Source organism: Chionomys nivalis, chromosome 8, assembly GCF_950005125.1.
Source record: "Chionomys nivalis chromosome 8, mChiNiv1.1, whole genome shotgun sequence".
NCBI lineage: Eukaryota > Metazoa > Chordata > Mammalia > Rodentia > Cricetidae > Chionomys > Chionomys nivalis.
Genome location: NC_080093.1, coordinates 63,351,572 through 63,372,469, shown reverse-complemented (window position 1 = coordinate 63,372,469; position 20,898 = coordinate 63,351,572). Strand labels below are relative to the sequence as shown.

Below are 20,898 nucleotides of genomic sequence, written 5' to 3'. Positions count from 1 at the left end.
GACTGGCCATATACGGGGGCACTGGGTTTGATTTAGAAATCTTGCCTCATTGAACGAAGTGAAAGGGTCAACTTCTGATCTGCACACACACATACACACGTGCCTGCGCGCACACATTTAAACACACACAACACACACATACATGTGCAAAGAAGAAAAGGGAAAATAGAAGCAAAATCATTGTCTTTTCACCTATAAACACCCAAAAGATGATGGGAAAGGAGAAAAATGCAAACTCACAGATACAATTGGCAGGGGATTAATGGGTCCCAGTCTTTCTAAAGCAGTTTAGTCATGATGTTGGATTGTGTATTCCATCCAATTCCACACCCATGAGTTCAACTTTTGTTATATGCTTCTGAGGTACACACAAGCATGCACCCAAAGAGGCTGATCTAACGTATCCACAGAGTATTCTGTCTATGAGACCACAGTTGCTATTGAAGGACTCCAAAAGTTATTAGCAGTCCAATTGCCTAGTAAAAAGAAAATCATTTCTAAAAACATAGTGGGCACCCACACTTGGAGATGAAGCATGACTAGTTCTTTCTAAAAACCTTTTAAAGGTTTACATTATTATTTTTATGTGTGTAGGGGGTGGTGCACATGGGTATAGGTGCCTGTTGAGGCCAGAGTTCATGAGATTCCCCTGGAGCTAGAGTTCCAGGTGGTCTGAGTTGTCCAGTGTAAGTGCTGAGACTCAACTGAGTTTCCTTTGCAAGAAGAATATACACTCTTAACCACTAAGCCGTCTCTCTAGCCCATCACCTAGTTCTTAAGAAATCAAGCTATATATGATGTTGAAAGAAAACCAAAGTACATGGATAGATAGCAAAACTGAGCTATGAAATGTTACATATGGTGAGACGTAGCATCCGCTCAAGTTTTTATGTATCAATATGCATATGTCTGGATGCACATGCATTGAATTCAAGCAAGTAGTTGAATGACTTTTAATGACAGGACAAGGGTTGGAGTTAAAACAGAAACGAGGGGGTTTTTTGCCTCCTCTGCATTGTTTGGAATCTCAGAATGAAAATTTAATCATATATGAAGTACACAATTTTTAACTCCCCCAAAGGTAAATGTGACAATCTTAGCAGTTTATTTACATGTGTGTACAGCTTTGCACAGCTTGGTAAGAATTTGAATATATTCAACTTTATGAAAATCACAAAAGTGTTGGATCAGAGACATATACTTTTTGAATGCCTGATGAGATGACATCACAAACTTCATCAAGAATCTTCTAATCTTCTAATCGGGCTCCTGTGGAGAGACAGCCTCTGTGTCAACAGAAAACTCCTCATTTGGCTGGTTTTCCAAAAACTCTGTGTAGCCTTTGCTGGGAACAAACTTGAAGGCACTCCATTTTTCATCGTAACATCTAGGGAAGCGTCGGAATGTTGAGATGACCATGGCTTCCTTATGTACATATGATGTTCTGTTATTTGAAAGGCCATCAAAATGTGATGGGATGAAGTCACAAGCCCAGAGATTGAAATTCCTAGAAATGTGTTGCCTTTTCTCTGGTGAGGTCTTCTTCCGTCCCAAGCCCTAGGAAGGAGGGACAAGATTAGGGGAGAAATGCACAAGACCACATAGTTCTGAGGATTTCAATGAAATCAGCTAACAGCATGTATATAATTAAAGGCATACATATGACGATTGTTATAAAAAGCCAACTTGTTGAGCATCAAAAGTCAACAACATCCTGGCAGTGCCTTATCTCTGTTCTCAGTGTTCCTTTGCCACAAAGGGGACTGGACAAGGAAGGTAAAACCAGGGGTTTTACAGTCTGCATCCAATAAAAAAAGGCCGTTCACAAGGGCCCATCAGTCAGGAGGCAACGGAGCCTGATAGGGTGCTTGAATCAGAGTATATGTCTGTGCCACAGCTGGCATCTGCCTCCCTACTTAAACCAACCTCAAGTCCAACTAACTGGGGATGGAAAGTGTGTGTGTGTGTGTGTGTGTGTGTGTATACCAAAAATACTTTAATCACATCTGAACTGAACGTGGATAGGCCTTTTCTTTATCATAATTCCTTAAACAATATTAAAACTATTTGCATAGCATTTACAATGCATCGTAAGTAGTCTAAAGGCTATACAGGGGTTACATGGGTAATATGTGAGTGTTATGCCATTGTCTAGAAGAGACAAGCATCCGCTGATTGGGGTATCAGCAGGGGATCCCAGAACCAATCCCCACCAATACTCAGGATGACTGCATTTACAGACAGTAGGTAGAGTGTGGGGAAACACCCAGGGGCAGTGCAATGGCCCCTGCTGAGCAGTCTATGCAGACCAGCTTGTGAGTCGGGGCAGGGGAAAAATGCTGAGAGAGGCTCTGGGGGGACAAAGAGAAGTGCTGGGCACATGGCATCTTTTGGAGAAGTTATCTGAGGATATTCTAGCAAAATGAAAAAGAAAAAAGAAAAAACAATATAGGAAGGAACTGCAAGGAAAGCAGGCGGCAATATAAGTCGAAACACTTGCTGCACATGTGGCTATGAAATATATTGGAAATTTCAGAGGAAGGAACATGAGGGGGCGAGCAGGAAGTGCTTAGACATGGAAAGGAAAAGGGAGGGGGAAGGAAAGAGGAAGAGAGGGGCGAGGGGAGACTGGAGGGAAGTTGTAGGGTTTTAGTCAGATTGGAGCAATCAGGACCAGTGGCTGAGCAACAGATGGAAATGGGGTTCATCCAAAGACTGAGAGAAGCCAGTCAAGGCCACCACCCTGCCAGTCCCAGGGAGAAAAAAAACAGAGAAAGGGCCCTTGGAAGGGGCTCTTTATCCTAGGGGAAGTCTTTGGGTATTCAATTTGTATACACAGAGTAGTGCCTTGCTAGTGCACATTTTAAACACTTATATTTGAAAGAAGCTATTAGTCAAAAGTCAGCAGAAGTGAGAAGAAGAAAATAAGTTCAATTGCCAGAGCATTTTGGGAAGAGAGGAAAAAAAGAGATAAGATAGAGATAGAGATAAGCACTAGAAAATGAGTGACAGGTGTAAGACCAAAACTCGTAACTGTCCTAATAATGTGAATGGCTTAAATTCTTACACAGAGAAACAGTGGCCTTTGGGTATTGCTTTTCTTTTTAATTGGCTGCGCCCTGTTTATAAAGGAAAACAAACCCAAAGCAACATGACCAAAGTTCATGAAAACACAATGGAATATCTGTATCACTCCCCCTCCCAGCAAGACTCCAGGACAGTTGTAGAAGAGAGAGCAGAGAGGCTGCCAGAGTCAGAGGTCAGGGAGGACTGGGATGAAGCATACCCTGAACCTGGCAGCACTACTGAACTTATGAATTCTCAGCTGTCGCTGTTGTCCGCATAAGACCTGGACAAGATCATGCTAGTCAACAGGCCAGCATGGAGTAAGGAGGGACTCAGTAGCCCTCACCCCTAGCTGAGGGATAAAGAGTTGATGGCTCTTGGGAGAGAGAGGAGGTCTGTTTTTCTAAGGGTATGGCTATGGTAGGTGAGGCCCAGGGGATACTCTCATAGCCATGAGAATACAGGACATGAAGTTGGGTAGGGATGGGGAGCTTGGAGGTGGATCTGGAAGGAGTTAGGGGAGAGAATGGGGCAAATATGATCAAAATGCACCACATGTGTGTATGAAATGCTCAAAGAATTGGTAAAAATAAAGTTTTAATTCCTAAAGACGAAGGAACTACACTTTGTAAAACAGCACAGCAAGGCAAGAGTCACGGCTAAAAGAGACCCATAGGCTGATGGATACTTGTAACAAGTCGTTTTCTGTCCCTCCAGCCAGCTCCCAAATAATGGCATGGAGACTTCTTATTAATCGTAAAAGCTTGACCTATAGCTTAGGCTTGTTCCTAACTAGTCCTTATAACTTAACTTCACCAATTTATACTAATCTACGTTCTATCATGTGGTGTTACTTCTCTTCCATCTTGCACCTCCTGTTTCCTCACTGTGTCTCCTGCAAATCTCCTCCTCCTCCTCCTCCTCCTCCTCCTCCTCCTCCTCCTCCTCCTCTTCCTCTCTCTCTCCTGGAATTCTGCCTATACGTCCTGCCTAGCTATTGGCTTTCCAGCTTTTTATTACACACATCACAGCCATACATCTTCACACAGTGTGCAGAATCCCACAACAGAAACTCATAGTGGTAAATGGCGAAGCCATCAAGATAAAAATAAAGCAATCATGAATTTTTATGCAACAAGACATGATACTAAACTATTTAAAGAAAAACCAAAAAGTGTTGAATTTAGGAGGAACTCTTAGAAGCAGAAATTGACAGGCCAAGACAAAGAATAAGAAATATTTTATAACATAATTAACAGTCCTCTGCCAATAATTTTGCAATTGAATGAGGGACTGTATAATATTTTTAGCCACTAATGAGACACTTTAAAATTAATCACATGCAAAAATAATCTCTACTACTTAAGGAGTCAAAATCACAGAGTGTCCTCCATCAAACTTAATGTAACACCAAAATCAGGTATCAGCAGCAAATATGTAACCTAATGAATTCTGGCCACATTAGAAATGCAAGGAATCTTCCAAACAGCTCTGTTAAAGGAGAATTTAAAAATTAAATAAAGAGTATTTGGAGGCAAATACTAATCAGACAAATTAGGTCTGATTAACACAGATTTTAATGATGTGTTTGCCTAAATGTTATTTGTTCATTTATTTGCTTATTCTGACTTCTGATATTTTCCTAGTAGTTACCTTCAAGTGTAAATGTTTAAGAAGTGTATTAACAAGGCACTACCTTCTGGATATAAAAATGATCACCTGCAGATTTCTCCAAGAAAAAAGCAACCCCTGCAGAGAGCTTTAACTCTGTTCAGATACTAGAACAATATTAGAATTATCAGTTATGTCTGAATAATAATATCTTCTTGGTATAGCCAGAACTAGAGAATATTCATAGTTTTAATAATCTCATTAACAAAAATGACAAGTGTTTGAATTCAACTGTCAACTGGAGAACATTTTAAAGATTAGAAAAGTACTGGTACTTTGATTGACATTATACCATTAAATTTGAAACGGACGAGATAAATTCTAGGCAAACACATCATTAAACTCTATGCAATAGGAAGCGTGAGGCTTAAATAGACAGACTTGTAGTCAAGATAAAAATTCAAAAACCTCATTCTAAAGAAGTGCATCAAATCTAAGCAGTTTTGTGAACCAAATTATTTAGTCAGGACTACCTGTGCAGTAGGCAAACCACGCTACTGAACTGCTGGCGCTGTCCTAGGTCCTGTTCTACCAAATCACCATAAACTGAAGCTCCAAATGTTAAGGTGATGGAAACACTTCTGGAACACAGAGAAAGCTGGGAAACCTCTGAAACCTTCCTGGAGGCTCTCATCACCCTCCTAAGATGCATGGGACGAAGCCTGCTTGTGCCATTGACAAGATACACACTACGGTGGATCTGCCCACTAGACCCTGATCAGGGTAAGGGGTTGAAAAGGGAAACAAGAATGAAAATTTTAGGGAGCTGGAGTGATGGCTCAGAGGTTAAGAGCATTGCCTGCTCTTCCAAAGGTCCTGAGTTCAATTCCCAGCAACCACATGGTGGCTCACAACCATCTGTAATGAGGTCTGGTGCCCTCTTCTGGCCTTCAGGCATACAAGCAGAAAGAATATTGTATACATAATAAATAAATAAATATTTTTTTTAAAAAAAGAATGAAAATTTTATTTGTAATTTTACATAAATCTGGGTTGACTTTTAAAAAATATTTACGTGTGTGTGTGTGTGTGTGTGTGTGTAGGGCAGGAGACAACTTGTGAAACTTGGTTCTTTTCCATCATGTGGGTCCCATGGATCAAATTCAGGTCTCCAGGTTGGCAACAAGCACCCACTGAGTCATCTCACCATCACTTACTTGACTTTTTTGATGAGCATATGCTATTGTGACAATTTGGAAGGTATATTAAGTGGGGTTGGAGAGACGGCTTAGTAGTTAAGAGTACTTGATGTTCTTGCAGAGGACATAGGTTAAATTCCCAGAATCCACAAGGTGGCTCACAACCATCTATAACTCCAGTTCCAGGGGATCTGACTCCTTCTTCTGACCTCCATGGGCACCAGGTAGGCACATGGTGATATGGTGCCCAGACATTCATGCAGGAAAAACACTCATACACGAACAGTAAAATAAAAATAAACTTTTATTATGAAGAAAACATTAAGACGCCACTTGGAGAGGACAGGGTGGAAATTCTGACTCTGTATTCAGTACTCTGTCAAAGAAAAGTGGGTTTCAGGTTAAGCTCCTCTGTTTACTTGGAACACGGTTGTATGGAGGGAAAGGTTGCTCAGGGCATGATGTTTCATCTCAATGGCTCTCAGTTTGCCCGTTGCGGTATCAAGGATATGAGCGATTAGCCCATAGGAGTACTACAAGATAGTGGGAAAACTGGTGTGTAGTAAAGGCTTGATGAACAAAGGGCGCTGCTAACAGCACCTTTGTCAAGTGGATTCTCAAGTTTGGGAAGTGTTCCTGAAGCTTGCCTGACACATTCTTCTGCCTGATATATGTTAACCTGTGTCCTCCTGTGTAGCAGCCTCTGGCCTGCTAGTTACTGAGCATTTAAATGGGAGAAATTTAAACTGAGATTAGTAACATGTAAATCAGATTTTTAAGACTTTAGTTTGAAAAGAGAAATGTAGAATAACTGGTTAATAATTTTTTCTGGGGCCAACGAGATTCCTTTGCAGGGAAGGGTTCTTTCCATTGAGACTACATGGCGGAAGGAGAAAAACAACTGCAAGTTGTCTTCTGACCTTCACACACAAACACACACACACACGTGCTCATGCTCACACACACACACAAACACATACACGCACGCACACAGAGTGTATGTAAAAAATGTTTTAAAGCTTAAGAATTTATTAAAACAAATTTAATAGTAATTTTAATATTTAATTTTATATGAATTCCTCTAGATGTTGAATTGATAATTCAGAGGAAATATTGAGTTGAATAAAATATGCAAATGCCCTTAGATTTAGGACCCAATAAACCCAATGGAAGCTGAAAATATTCTAAGTTCAAAGTGCATCTGGAGTGGCCTTTCTGGGTTTAAGACAGAGCACACGAAGTTGAAGGAAAAAAAAAGTGGGCACAGGGAAAGGAGAGGAGCTGGAGGGGAGGGCTTGGGGTAGGTTAGATCAAAACACATTATATACATGTATGGAATTCTCAAACAATAAAAAATGTAATTATTTTTTTTTATAAAGAAACAAGATGCAGCTGACCGTGTGACCTAGCTTGGCAATGCATTACACTGCAGAGCACTAAATTTATCTAGTGGGGTCTTGGGTGGCTAGTGGGGAGCTGCGACCTAATGTCTATGACCTAATGTCCCCTCGAAAGGAACAAAGATACAAAATACTTGATGCCTGGCAACGACCCAAGAAAAGGGAAATTCTAAGTTTGAAGTTTTAGCGAATCTGTTACTTTCATAGTAACATAAAGTTGAAACTTTTTAAGTAGAACGTCTGTTTTATCAATTTCCCCTAGTTTTTAAATGTTCCTGTCACTACTAGGAATTTGAAAATGACGCCTGAAGCTGGTATTATATCTCTACACCCAAAGCTCTGACTACCAAGTGCTGTCGGACCTTAAGCTCTCCAGTGGCTGGGGACTCGGCACCCCTGGGATAACTCAAGGAATCGCAAAAGAGATAATTCCAAAAGCAGACACCTTGTAAGCTTGGCCTGTGCGTGCATGGAGGCAGAAGGCTTGTGCAGGCTTGAAAAATTCCACCCAACTCTGAGCTTCAAGAGAGGGGCTTTTGTTTTACGACCTTTTGTGAGTCTTCTTGAAGACCCCTAGCTGTTCTTACGTAGTTCCAGTTTTAAGGAACACACGTCTTTCCGTAACCCGTGCACCTTAGAAATTAAGAGACCCATCATTGCTCCCCATTCTACCAGTTGCCTGCTGGCTGCGCTAGGGATGGGCCCCTGGGCCTCCCGCATGCTAGGCAAGAGCGCTCCCACTGAGCTATCACGGAGGCCCTACCAGTTTGCAGAGAAGTACTCACATAGTCAAAATAGTATCCAGAGTTCTCAAAACTGTAGCGATTGTCATGCACAGAGAAGGGGAAACTTTTGTTTGCTGCTTGCTGGAGAAGAACGAGGAGAGAGATGGAAAGGTACATGTCAGAACTGCGGGATGCCCTCAGACTGGGGCACAGTGATGGGGAAGGGCAAGGGGTGGGACCAAGGATCCATCACCAGCATGGAGCGAACAGCACCGGAGGAGGGATGTGGGCACAGGCGCGGGGCTTCCAAACTCAACCCTATTACCAATCCTTGACACGGGAAAAATTCTCTTTCAAAACGTCTTTGGAGATAGAGATGCAAAAGTGCACGGATGCACAGAACCCAATGCTGGCAAGGAGTTTTGATGGCACAGGAGCCAACCTCTTATCTGACTGATAAGGATGGCAGAAACCAAATCCTGGAAACCTAACCAGATCCTAGAAGCCCCTGAGGCTGGGTTCCCAGAAGCTTGGAGCTTGAGTTGAGGCTCACAGCGGTGCCACTGATGTCGCTATTAAAACCCCTCTGCTTTCTCCTTCACACTACTGAGGTGGGGCAGTTGCTCATGAACTGACCAGGGAGGCAGACCATGGCTGTCAGTGACTAAATGTTCCTGTGGAGAATCCCGGCTCATTCGGCTAGAGCAGGAGGCAGCTCCAGCTGTGGAGCACTTGGGAGCATCACAGGGAACCTGGGTATGGCATGGGCAAATGAGTTCATCGGCTGACCAAACTGTCACCTCCTCGGAAAAGCCCCGGGATCCTGGAAGTGGGGCCCGCGTTTATCTTACCTTCTCTCGGATTTTGTATATGGGTGGCAGCTTCCTCTCCACCTGCTGAGACAAGTACGGACAGTGGATCTCCTTCAGGGTAGCACTCGTGGTGGATTCTGGTGTCTTCTGTACCAGTCCAATTTGAGGGAACTGGAAACACAACACGCGGCTTGATTAGAACCAGACACAGCTGAATCTGTGTGCCAAATACGGGCTTCCTCTGCAAAGTGATAAAAGATGGTTTGGGCACTTCTGGTGTGCCGAGGGAATGGTAAAAAACCCATGTAACTTTGAAGTATTCCTTCCAGACAAACATTTCAAGCCACCGGGGCCTCTTCCTATTCAAGGTCTCAGGGAACCTGGAGATGTTTCCACGTTCTGGCAAAGAGTGGCAAAAAGTAGCACAAGTGAAGGTACCGGACGACGATACAACTGCGTGGTCTGACGTCCTCCCAGGCCTGGGAGCCCTGGCACTTGAAGCCCCGTGTCCAGCCCATGTTCTCAGGACTGAGTCTACTCTCAGCCCTAGAGGTTGCCAAGCATGCTAGACTAGCTGGCCAACATGCAGATCTTCTGTCTGTTTCCATATCTCTATCACTGGGATTGCAACTGTGTGCCACTATTCCCAGCTCTATATGTGGGTTCTCATTATTTGTAATTTTCAAGACAAGTGTTTTACTAACCAAGCCATCTCCCCAATTACTCTCTTCTCTTTTGAAGTATAAAGACATTGGCTAACCAAAATTCTTTCTCCATTCCTCCATGTTCAAATACAACTGTATGTTCAGGAGGCTTTTGGTTGGCATCTGTGCAAGTGTGTGTTAAGTGGGTGAGCTGGGAGATTGTGTTATAAATACTATCAATATTGTGGGTATTCACTCTGGCTGTGAAGAACCTAGAAGACACATATGACTTGGAAGAGTGGACAGAAGGAAGAAACAGACAGAGCTGTTGTTGAGAAAAGAGGGCTGTAAGGGTCGGTTTTGTATTTAGATAAACATGGCGCTGATATGGCTGTCTGGAGTGAATCAGCTACAATATGATGACAGTGGATATTGGGGGCTGTGAGTCTGCATAAGATGAGTGATACTCAATGTCCTGGGCACCCCAAAAGTAAACAGTTACATCATATGTCATATAGCCATGCCTGGCAGAGTGCCATTTTTGTGTGGATTCTGCGCAAAGGTGGCCTTGATGTCAAAGGCTTGAGTCTTTGACTTTTCCAAGCTGCCCATGTATTTTTGTCTGTAGGCTCATGTGTCACCTGCCTGTGGGTATCAATGTGTGCCTGTGTGCCTGCCAGGGACCCCCTACCTAGTATATGAAGTAAGTATGTCAGATCAGTCTACAGTTTCCTAATTCTCTTCCACCTCCCAGGCTCCTGGAACCCTCCTCCTTTCCTGGCAATGGAGTTTGAACTTCACAGATGTATAACCCAGCACCACCGGTGTGACTATATAACCTGTACATACAAAATAATAGGTAACTTAGAACACAGTATAACAAGAGAACTACCACCAAATATGTCCCAGTGGTTGCCTGTGGGCTGAGAAGAGAGAGACCAGTGACAACGAAACCACCAGGCAAGCCCACTGGCTGTATGTATGCAGACCCTGCCCCCACCCCCATGACATAAGAAACTGCCTATGGGGTGCCAATGAATTCCTGGAGAGACTTGTAGTACATATGCTTGACAAAACAAACAAACAAACAAACAAACAACAAAAAAAAACTCTGTAGAGGAAAAGCATAGAGAAACAACCAGGTCTGGTACTGCAAGACTGTAACCACTACATAAGAGGTTAAGACAGGAAGATTGCAAGTTCAAGGCCACCCTGGGTAACTTGGTGAGAGTCCTGCATTAAATCAAAAAGTAAAAAGAAAGACAGGGATATACCTCAGTGGTAGAGTACTTTGCCTAGTGTGGGTTCAGTTCTCATAACCACAAAACAAGTAGAGGAGAAAACATCCTCCCCAAATCCTCACCTCCACCGTTTTCCCCTTAGCGCTTTGTACGGTTCTACATATGAGTAAACTGCATGCATTGTATCATATGGATATGCAAAAATTAGAATGTTTCATAACTCTAGAAATCACATGTGGCCATGTGGTATGACTGATGTCACTCCTAAACAATAAATGCTTTTTTTTTTTTTTTTGGTCTTTCAAGACGGAAGACAAGGTTTCTCTGTGTAGTCCTGGCTATCCTGGTACTTGCTCTGTAGACCAGGCTGGCCTTGAACTCACAGAGATCCACCTGCCTCTATCTCCCAAGTACTGGGATTATAGGTGTGTGCCACCACCATCCGGCTTTTCAATGCCTTTTTATTTATCACAAACTTTTTGTTGCCCTCCCCTTCTCCGCTTGTTGCCTGCACCACCCCAGATAACAACATTGACTGAGCCCTCGTATGTCACATGTGAAGGGGACCAATACTGCTTTACAGAAAGAGGCCACGCTGTCCATGGTGTGCACCTTGCTTTTCTCATTAATCACACACATTAGAAAGTTCTCAACAGCTTACATATATTTCTAACTAGGTCTGTATTAAACTTCAAAAGCAGTTTCAAACAATTATTGTTCATGTGTGTGCATGTTCATGTTGTGGCTAGAGGTTGACCTCAGCTGTTCCTCAGGAACTGTTCACCTTGTTTTTTGAGTTAGAATCTCTCACCTGCCGAGTAAGGAGAGGCTAGCTGCCCAGTAAGCCTCAGAAATCTGCCTATCTCTACCTCCCCAGCGCTTGGCTACACATAGGTGCTACTGTAACCATTTGTTTCTATGGGGCCAGGGAAATAAACTTGGACCCTCATGCTTACAAGGCAAACACCATGCTGACTGAGCGATCTCCAAGGCCCTAAACAATGTTAATTGTTTACTTATTCTTACTGCATGCATGTGTGTGCATGGTGTAGGCATGTAAAGTGCACATATGTAGAGATCAGAGAACAGCTCTTGTGAAGTTGGTTCTCTTCTACCTTGCCAGGATTCCAGGGATTGAACCCAGGTCGTCAGCTTGTGTGGTGCCTTTACAATCTCTAGATTGTCACTTTTTTTTATTAAAGTTTTAAAATTTAGTTTACATACCAACCGCAGTTTCCCCTCACTCCTCTCCTCTAATTCCCTTCCCCCTTCCTTTCTACACCACCCCATCCACTCCTCAGAAAGGGTAAGGCTTCCCATGGGAGTTAACAAAACATGGCATATCAAATTGAGGCAGGACCAAGCTCCTCCACCCTGCATCAAGACTGAGCGAGGTATCCCACCATAGGGAATAGGTTCCAAAAAGTCAGCTCATGTGTCAGGGAAGATCCTGGTCTCACTGCTAGGGGCACCACAAACAGACCAAGCTACACAAATGTTACCCACAGGCAGAGGGCCTAGGTCAGTCCCATACAGGCTCCCTAGCGGTCGATCTAGAGTCTGTGAGTTCTCATGAAGTTGGGTCAACTTCTATGGATTTCTCCATCATGATTTTGGTACACATACCCTCACCCTCCTCCCTTTCTTCAACTGAGCTCAGTCCAGTGCTTAGTAGTGGATCTCTGCATCTGCTTCCATCAGTTACTGGATGAAGATTCTATGGTGACAATTAGGGCAGTCACCAATCTGATTACAGGGAAAGGCCAGTTCAGGCACCCTCTCCACTATCACTAGGAGTCTTAGCTGGGGTCATCCTGGTAGATTCCTGGGAGTCTCCCTAGCATCAAGTTTCTCCCTAACCCCATAATGGCCCCCTCTATCAAGATATCTCTTTTGTTACTCTCCCTCTCCACCCCCCACTAGACTATCCATTCCCTCATGTTCCCATCCCCCATCTCATCCCCAGTAACAACCCCCCCCCAACAATCACGTTTAAAGATCAATATAAATAGTGCAAGCAGGCTCCAAGTGGAGCCTCTCTGTTTTCCCTCCATCCCACTAAGTTGCAAAAAGCCCTGAGCCCCAGGCTGGTGGGGAGGCTGCTTTGACAGCAGGGATGATGGTTCACATCAGCTGACAACTGGCTTGAGTTCATTTATATTCTGCAAGTCTATGGACTAAATCACTGTTAAAATATGGCTCTGGCATTTTAATTTCACTCTTTTAAAATATGTATTTAATGGCTATAACACGATAGCTATGGAATAAACCCTTCTGTTAGATAGTGTAACTGTGAAATACAGCTTTTTTAACTAGTTGGTGGTGAAATTTTCTCGGCCTTCCGTCAGTCAATGACTGAAATATTAAATAGGAAAATGAAAGTAAGGAGGAGGGAAAGAAAGTCTTTCCTGCCCAGCAACAGCCAGAGTACAAGCAGCAAGGTCAACTGCAAAATGACTGTCACCTCTAATGGGACAATTACTGTCCTCGCAGATGGGCTGCAGCTGACTCACAGCCAACGGTTTCTTTAATTTTCCCCACTCATCTAAAGTTCCTTCTGGAAACTTCACGATCAGCACTATTCTTTTCACGCTCTTAGGTGCTGACAGCAGGGAGGACTTTTGCCAAAGGCTCCAGTTAAGCTGAAGATGTGGACAGACAGCGCCTCTCCTTCGAACTTCTACTTACCAGACTGCCCTGCTGGACTTGTGGCTGGGGATGGCATGAAATGTTGACCTACCATGTGCGGATTCTCACTTTATCTCATAACAGAACCTGACTTCACTTGGAATGTCAATGTACTTGATTTAAACAAACAAACTTCCCATACACCCTTGAAGCTGTATTGGCTATGTGAACCCACGAGCCTGCAAGGTTGTTTTCCTGAGAAACAGATACCGTATTTCTTGTGGTCCCTTGATCTTGTTTTCCTGCCTGGAATGTAGACTCCCTACTACATGGAGAGGACTTGCTCGGCGATGAAAATGGCTCAACAGAAGGCTGGAAAGAGCCCAGGGCTCTGAAAACTCCCTGGAGCAGAGTTCCCACCTCTCATCTGCCTGCTTCTGCACTTTGCTGCTATTTTTTAAATAAGAGATTTATTTTTTATTGTTTTTATTGAGTTATACATTTTTCTCCACTCCCCTCCCTTCCTTCCCTCTTCCCCTCTAACCTCCGTGACCCCCACACTCCCAATTTACCCAGGAGATCTTGTCTTTTTCTCCTTCCTATATAGAACCATGTATGTCTCTTTTACGTTAGGGTCCTCTTTGTTGTCTAGGTTTTCTGGGGTTTTAGACAGTAGGCTGGTTGTTTTGTTTTTGCTTTGTGCCTAAAAGCAACTTATGAGTGTGTACTTATTATATTTGTTTTTCTGGGTTACCTCACTCAATATGATTTTTCTAGATCCATCTATTTGCCTACAAATTTCAAGATGTCATTATTTTTTTTTACCACTGTGTAGTACTCCAACGTGTAAATGTACCACATTTTCTTTATCCATTCTTCGGTTGAGGGGCATCTAGGTTGTTTCAAGGTTCTGACTATTACAAATAATGCTGCTATGAACATAGCCAAAACAATCATGTACAATAAAGGAACTTTTGGAGGTATCACAACTCCTGACTTCAAACTCTACTATATAGCTACAATAATGAAAATAGCCTGGTATTGACATAAAAACAGACAAGAGGACCAATGGAATCAAATCAAAGACCCTGGTATTAATCCACATACCTATGAACACCTGATTTTTGACAAAGAGGCTAAAAATATAAAATAGAAAAACATATTCAACATATGTTTGAATATATTGAAAGAATATTCAACAAATGATGCTGGTATAACTGGATATCAACATGTAAAATAAATCCATATCACCATGCACAAAACATAAGCCTAAATGGATCAAAAACCTCAACACAAAACCAATCACAATGAACCTCATAAAAGAAAAAGTGGAACATACACTTGAATGCATTGGCACAGGAGACCACTTCCTAAATATAACCCCAGTAGCACAGACACTGAGAGAAACAATTAATAAATGGAAGCTCCTGAAACTGAAAAGCTTCTGTAAAGCAAAGGACATGGTCAACAAGACAAAACGGCATCCTACAGAATGGGAAAAAAAGTCTTCACCAACCCCACATCAGACAAAGAACTGATTTATCTAAAATATACAAAGAACTCAAAAATTTGACATCAAAAAAAACCCAAATAATCAAATTTTAAAAATGGGGTACAGGCCTAAACAGAGAACTCTCAACAGATGAACCTAAAATGTTGAAAGACGCTTAAGGAAATGCACAGCATCCTTAGCCATCAGAGAAATGCAAATCAAAACAATTCTGAGATTCTATCTTATACCTGTAAAAATGGCCAAGATCAAAAACACTGATGACAGCTTGTGCTGGAGAGGATGTGGGGTAAGGAGAACACTCCTGTATTGCTGGTGGGAGTGCAAACTGGTACAGCTGCTTTGGATTTCAGTATGGTAATTTCTCATAAAATTAGGACACAGTCTACCTCAGGACCCAGCAATACCACTTTTGGGTATATACCCAAAAGATGCTCACTCATGCCACAACGACATGTACCCAACTTTGCTGTTATTTAACAAGGAACACAAATCTGTGTCTGATTAAGATACTCTCGGTCTCACCCCCACCATGCTGGTGACCAGAGCCCAAACCTAGGGCCTTGCACGTGCTAATATATGACACAGGCTATATATTATATATAGAGGAGCTACATCTCCATTCTCGTAGTCAGTCAAATGCAATCTTAACTGATATTTAGATGACAGAAAAAGTAGCCATTTAATCTGAGAAACATTTTTCTCACCATGGGCCATTATGACGATGGGGCTGACACAGGCAGAGGTGGGCAAGTCTCTGTGAGTTTGAAGCAGCCTGGACTACATAGTGAGTTCCAGGCCAGTCAGGGCTACATAGTAAAACCCTGTCTCAAAAATTAAATAACTAAACTAGAACAAAATTAAAATGTGGCTGATACTATTTCCTGTTTGACTTTGGCTCCCAGGGAACCCAGATTAAGTTTTTTTTTTCTCAATCTCAGCTTCTTAGTCTAACATATTTATACTGGTATTAAATTTTATTTTAGTTAGACTTTTCTGTTTTATTTTATGTACTCCACATATTACTTTTGATCTTAATGGAATAAAGGAAATTTTACAATGTGTGTGTGCATGCGTGTGTGTGTGTGAATACATGAATATGAGATACAGATACACTACAGTTAGGAAGTGTTGATTGGCTATTCTGCCTACCTCTGCCCTTCTGAATGAATTAGTCTCACGGCAGTGCTCTAATTTTGGTATATTTCATTTTACATTTTAAAAAGCCAAGATTAGACACAACTTGTTTGCTTTAGTCTAAGGTGGTGCTGAAGAGTGTGTGATCGGTGTTGTAAATTCTAAAGACCCAAATTTGCCAACATCTTTCCCCTTTATCTTTTTCTTTTAAACAAACAAAAACTTCATTTGGGAGCTAGGGATGACTGATTAAAGAGCTTGGCTCTGGCTGTGCAGGCTTGAGGACCAGATCCCTAACACCCACATGAAAGCCAGACGGGAGCGGGAGCTCACCTGTCACCTGGCACTCAAGAGGCAGACACGGAATCTCCAGAGCAAGATGACTGTTCAGACTAACCCAATACACCAGCTACAGATTCAAGTGAAAGACTCTGCCTCAGTGTACAAGGGGGAGAGCTGTTTGGGGGGATGCTTGACATCAGCCTTGGGCCCCCCACAAACACGTGTGCATAGACACATGCCCACACATGTGAACACACTCATACACTACTCACATACACACGAAAAAAAAAAGAACTTCACAAATCTCCCCTATGTTATTGACTAAGTGCTTTGAACACCCATCTTTTCTCAGACTCTGAGAAAGTGGAAGAGGACACGGGAATTCCCCTTTTCTGAACAAGCTGAGGAAGTTGGACCTGGGAAACTGAGAATGCATGGAAGATACATATTAAAGAGCAGGTGAAAAGTCCTTGGGCCACAAAGAAAAGACCTCACACTGGAGACAAATGTTTCTAGAAGACCCTAGAACAACAGCACGCCTAAACTGGGCTGTCTGCGATGTCAATAGTCAGGGGTCTTGCCAGGATAGCTCAAGTCCGGACATTCCAAGTGTGATCAAGGACACACTCCTAGGCTCTGTCCATTTCATCATCTGGTGATGGAAATCGGACAGGACTTGGGAGTTTAAGAATTCTTCATTCAACAAATACTGAGTGTGCTTTCTGCACCAGATCCTACTCTAGGTACTGATGGAACGCCATTGAGGAAAAGTGACAAAGGCCCCATGGAGTTTATGCTCTAGGAGGAAGAGACAGCTCACAATGTAGTGAGGGTTGTAGTACTAGAAGACAGGTGTCCAGAAACAGGAACACCCGCGCAGGTGTTTGCTGCCCTACGAGCACTCTCAAGAGCCCACACTGTGCCAAGCATTTCCTTTCTTTCCCCTTTCTTCCTCTTTCTTTCCTCCTTTTTGCTTTTCCTCCTTCCTTCTCTCCTCCTTTTCTTTCCTCCTTTCCATTCTTCAGTCTCCTTTCTTCCTTCTTTCTTCATTCCCACATCCTTCCCTCCCTTCTGTTTCCCCATGCCTCTCTTCTCTCTCCGTGTCCTTCCTCTGTCTTTTTTAGTTTTATTTTCTGAAACTCTGTCTTATTAAGCAACCTAGGATGTCTTAGAAGCTCCCAATCCTCCTGCTTCAGCTTCCCAAAGTATTAGGATTACAGATTTGGGCAGCCTCCCCCAGATTCACGTGCATTCATTCAGTCCTCAAAAGAATGCTGAGCTTCCCATTTGACAGGTAGAGAAACCATGGCCAAAGGAAGGTACTTGTCAAAGGCCATGCTCCCATAGGTGGTAGAAGGGAATCTGATCAGTTCTGTGCCCTCAATGACAGCCACATTCCATGAGGAAGCTTCTAGGGAGGCCATCTTCCTTACCCATCTTCCAACCTTGTCCAAAGGCGGGTTGAACCGCCTCCCTTTGGTCATTCTCTCCAAAGAGCTGAATGTACTGAGGTTGGCTTCCTCACCTCTCCATGGCCTCACAAGTGTGACACATCTGGAAAGCCCTCCACCCCCTGTCCCTGATCTTCTCAGTTGCTGCCCAGTCAAGGAGGTGGAGGAGAATGCCCACTGCCATCATAGAAGGGGAGCTCATGTCACAATGGGCAGAGCCTTCTAAGCCCTGAGGGAAGGTTCTTGCCACTTGTTCCTTGCATCAGGTTCCATAAGCACATCCAGAGTTCCAATCACCTGAGCCCGAGCCCAGCTGGAAAATTCCCAGAAAGCAGCCAGAGAGGTGAGGACAAGACAATGCTGGGAACATGTCAAGCATTTTGCACCTTCCTGGAACCAGTATTTTCATTAATGTCCTCATAGCAACCACCTGTTTCAATCTCTTATTTTTCAGAAAACTGAGACCTGGGCTGGAGTTGACCTTGTTCACATCAGCAATGCTGCTGTACCAGAACCAAAGCAGCCAGTATGTCCTGCCATGGTGTTCTCTGTTTCCCAGCTCAGACCTAATCATGGCACACACACTCCTAAGCTCACTCACCTGCCTGCCACGGCATAGAAGCCACAGGGAGATAACATTTGTACACAACTATGTACCAGATGCTATTCTGAAATAAACTCTTTTCTGTGTTTTTATTTATTTTCCATGAGGGTCATGTTATCAATGATAGGGCACTAGAAGGCAAAGCGAGGTCATGGGTCCCCTGTAGAAATCATGAGCACCCCCAAGGACTGCTACCACTCTTCAGCTGCCAAGGCTGCTCCTGAAATCTTTCCCTGGGCCAGGACACAGAACTGCCTCTCTCCCTCTCTGTGCTGTGCTTTCTGCTTTTCTATCTCCTTTGTTGGATGCCACCCAGACAATTGACGATTCCACGTGATGATGAGAGTGGACATCTACAGGAGGATGACTCCAGCTATCCTTTGCATTAAGAAATTGTGTCTTCATCTCCCACCTTCTCAAATCATCTCATCTCTGGTTCTAACAAGAGTTGCCATGGTAGTGACAAGCCACCTTACCCTCTGCCAGCACTGAAGGTTTCTCAAACATGAGTTCCTGGGTGTGATGCCTGAGGTTCCACAGTCTTGCTGCAGCTGTGACACAAACATGGGATTTTCACATCCAAAGCTGAATACTGGCTCAGCGTGATAGCTGTGCTGAAGTTAGGTACTGGGATACTGGGGCTCACTCCTGTCTGTCACCAGCAGACCAGACTCAGAAAGCAGCTGTTGTCTCCTGGTCCCTGTATTTGGCATCTAACTCCAGCATCACAATGCAGGACGAGAAGAGGGAACTGGGGGACCCATGTGTTATACTAGATCAATCCTAGCTCACATCTGTCATGGTTTCAGTGGTCTAAGAAAAGTCCCTGGAAGCCACCATTACAACACTTTCTCTTATGACCCAGAGATGAAAGACGTGACCACACTTTTTTCCACAGGGGACTATGAGTCAGGCAGAGCAGTACAGTAACATTGTTTAACTCAAAGTTCTATCAGAATGGAAGAAACAGAACCAAGACCCAAGATCAGTCAGCTATGCCACCCTGATTGATCTTGAATTTCCAGGTTCTCTAGATTCTAATGGAGAAAAGGGTACTGTCTTTTTTGTTTTTTATATATTTATTCATTTATTGATTGATTTTTTGAGACAGGGTTTCTCTGTGTATAGCCTTGACTGTCCTGGAGCTCACTCTGTAGACCAAGCCGGCCTTGGACTCACAGAGTTATACCTGTCTCTGCCTCTAGTGTAGGGATTAAAAACATGTGCCACCACTGCCCAGCAGACTCATTCTTTATAGTACAAGTGTGGCAGAAATGGAAGAAGGTTGCCGTCTCTTCCTGGGGTCATTATGGTCAGAGGACCCCAGGAAACATTAGTAATTCAAAAGCACACTGGAAAATTAAGAACGGACACAATGAACATACTTCAATGTGTGCTAAGTGCTTCCATGTTAGCTGTTACTTAAATGACTTCCACATCACCCCTAAGAGCTTTGCTGGTTATTTTCCACTTACGTGTGCTAACCCACTGCCGATTCATTTTCCATCCCATCCTGCTGTGCACCCAGGGGTTTGATGTGTAAAAACTGCATAATCTATTCCCTAGTGTTTGTCTCGGGCTTAATTCATCCAGAAGGGAAGCACTGATGGGGACTGGAAAGGCCAGAGGCAGAAGGGGCAGGAGGATTGTGCTCCTCTGGCAGGTGGCGCTCAGCGCTCTGGGAGGTTATCAGTCTGATTTGTGGTGGGATTTGTTCATTTCTACAGTGTGAAGGCTTCTGCTGGTGGATTTTAAGCTACTAATACCATTGAGCACAGGATAGAGAAGAGCTATATATGATAGTCTCTAATATACTTCTGAGTCAAATTGCTGAGCTTCCAGGTTCCTTCCCTAAAAAGCCATTGTTTGGAAGCAGCTAAGCATTTCTACCTGCATCCATGGCTCTGTCCCCACAACCACAGCTATTTCTGTTAAAGGCACCCTTTGGTTTTAGGGTGCACCAAGCCTCCTGCAACTGCTGCTCCCGGGAGCTGTATTTTCCTTGTCAGTTCCTGTGATGCCGTCCACAGCTCTTAGAAGAAACTTCAGTAAGCTGTGTCTGTTTTCCATCCCTCATCCCCTTGCTCCTCTTTGTCTCTATCTGTGTGCACATGTGTGTATATACACATGTGTGTGCACATGTGAAGGTTGGCGGCCAGTGTTGGATGTCTTCCTCTATCACTTGCTACCTGGTTTTTTTTTTGTTTGTTTGTTTGTTTGTTTGTTGTTTCTGAGATAAGGTCTCTCCTTGAACCTGAAGCTCCCTGTGTTTTTGGCTGGACTAGCTGGCCAGAAAGTCTCTAGGATTTGCCTGTCTCTGCCTCCCCAGAGCTGGAGTTACGAATGCCCAGCACCGTGCCAGATTTGTACCCGGATGCTCTGCATCTGAACTCGGGTCCTCATGCCTGCTCAGCGAGTGCTGCTCACTGAGCCATCTCCACATCGCTGCCTCCTCTGTGCTGGAATGCACCATCAGTCTCCTCAGGGAGACATTAATAGGAACCAAAGCAGGTACTAGTAATATCTCATTGGCAAGGGAGGGGAGTGACTCAGCGTGGGCACACAGCTGTGATGTGTAATAGAATCCC

General features: G+C 43.5%; 1 protein-coding gene across 1 annotated transcript; it reads right to left on the bottom strand.

Annotated features, from left to right (window-relative positions):
• Nucleotides 1-1,257: 1,257 nt before the first annotated feature.
• On the bottom strand, nt 1,258-17,739 carry Tex36 (testis expressed 36). The gene is made up of 4 exons (XM_057778722.1): nt 17,689-17,739; nt 8,853-8,984; nt 8,062-8,142; nt 1,258-1,557 (listed from the first exon to the last, which is right to left on the bottom strand). Exons 1-4 carry the CDS (start codon nt 17,737-17,739, stop codon nt 1,258-1,260), a joined length of 564 nt encoding a protein of 187 aa, XP_057634705.1.
• Nucleotides 17,740-20,898: the final 3,159 nt, after the last annotated feature.

Excerpts from the sequence above, each read along its gene's own strand:
- Tex36 (XM_057778722.1), bottom strand. The coding sequence starts at position 17,739 with ATGACCAAAGGGAGGCGGTTCAACCCGCCTTTGGACAAGGTTGGAAGA. Across the intron at positions 8,143-8,852 it reads TATACAAAATCCGAGAGAAG|CAAGCAGCAAACAAAAGTTT; the intron begins GTAAGATAAACG and ends GTTCTTCTCCAG. Across the intron at positions 1,558-8,061 it reads CTGGATACTATTTTGACTAT|GGCTTGGGACGGAAGAAGAC; the intron begins GTGAGTACTTCT and ends CCTCCTTCCTAG.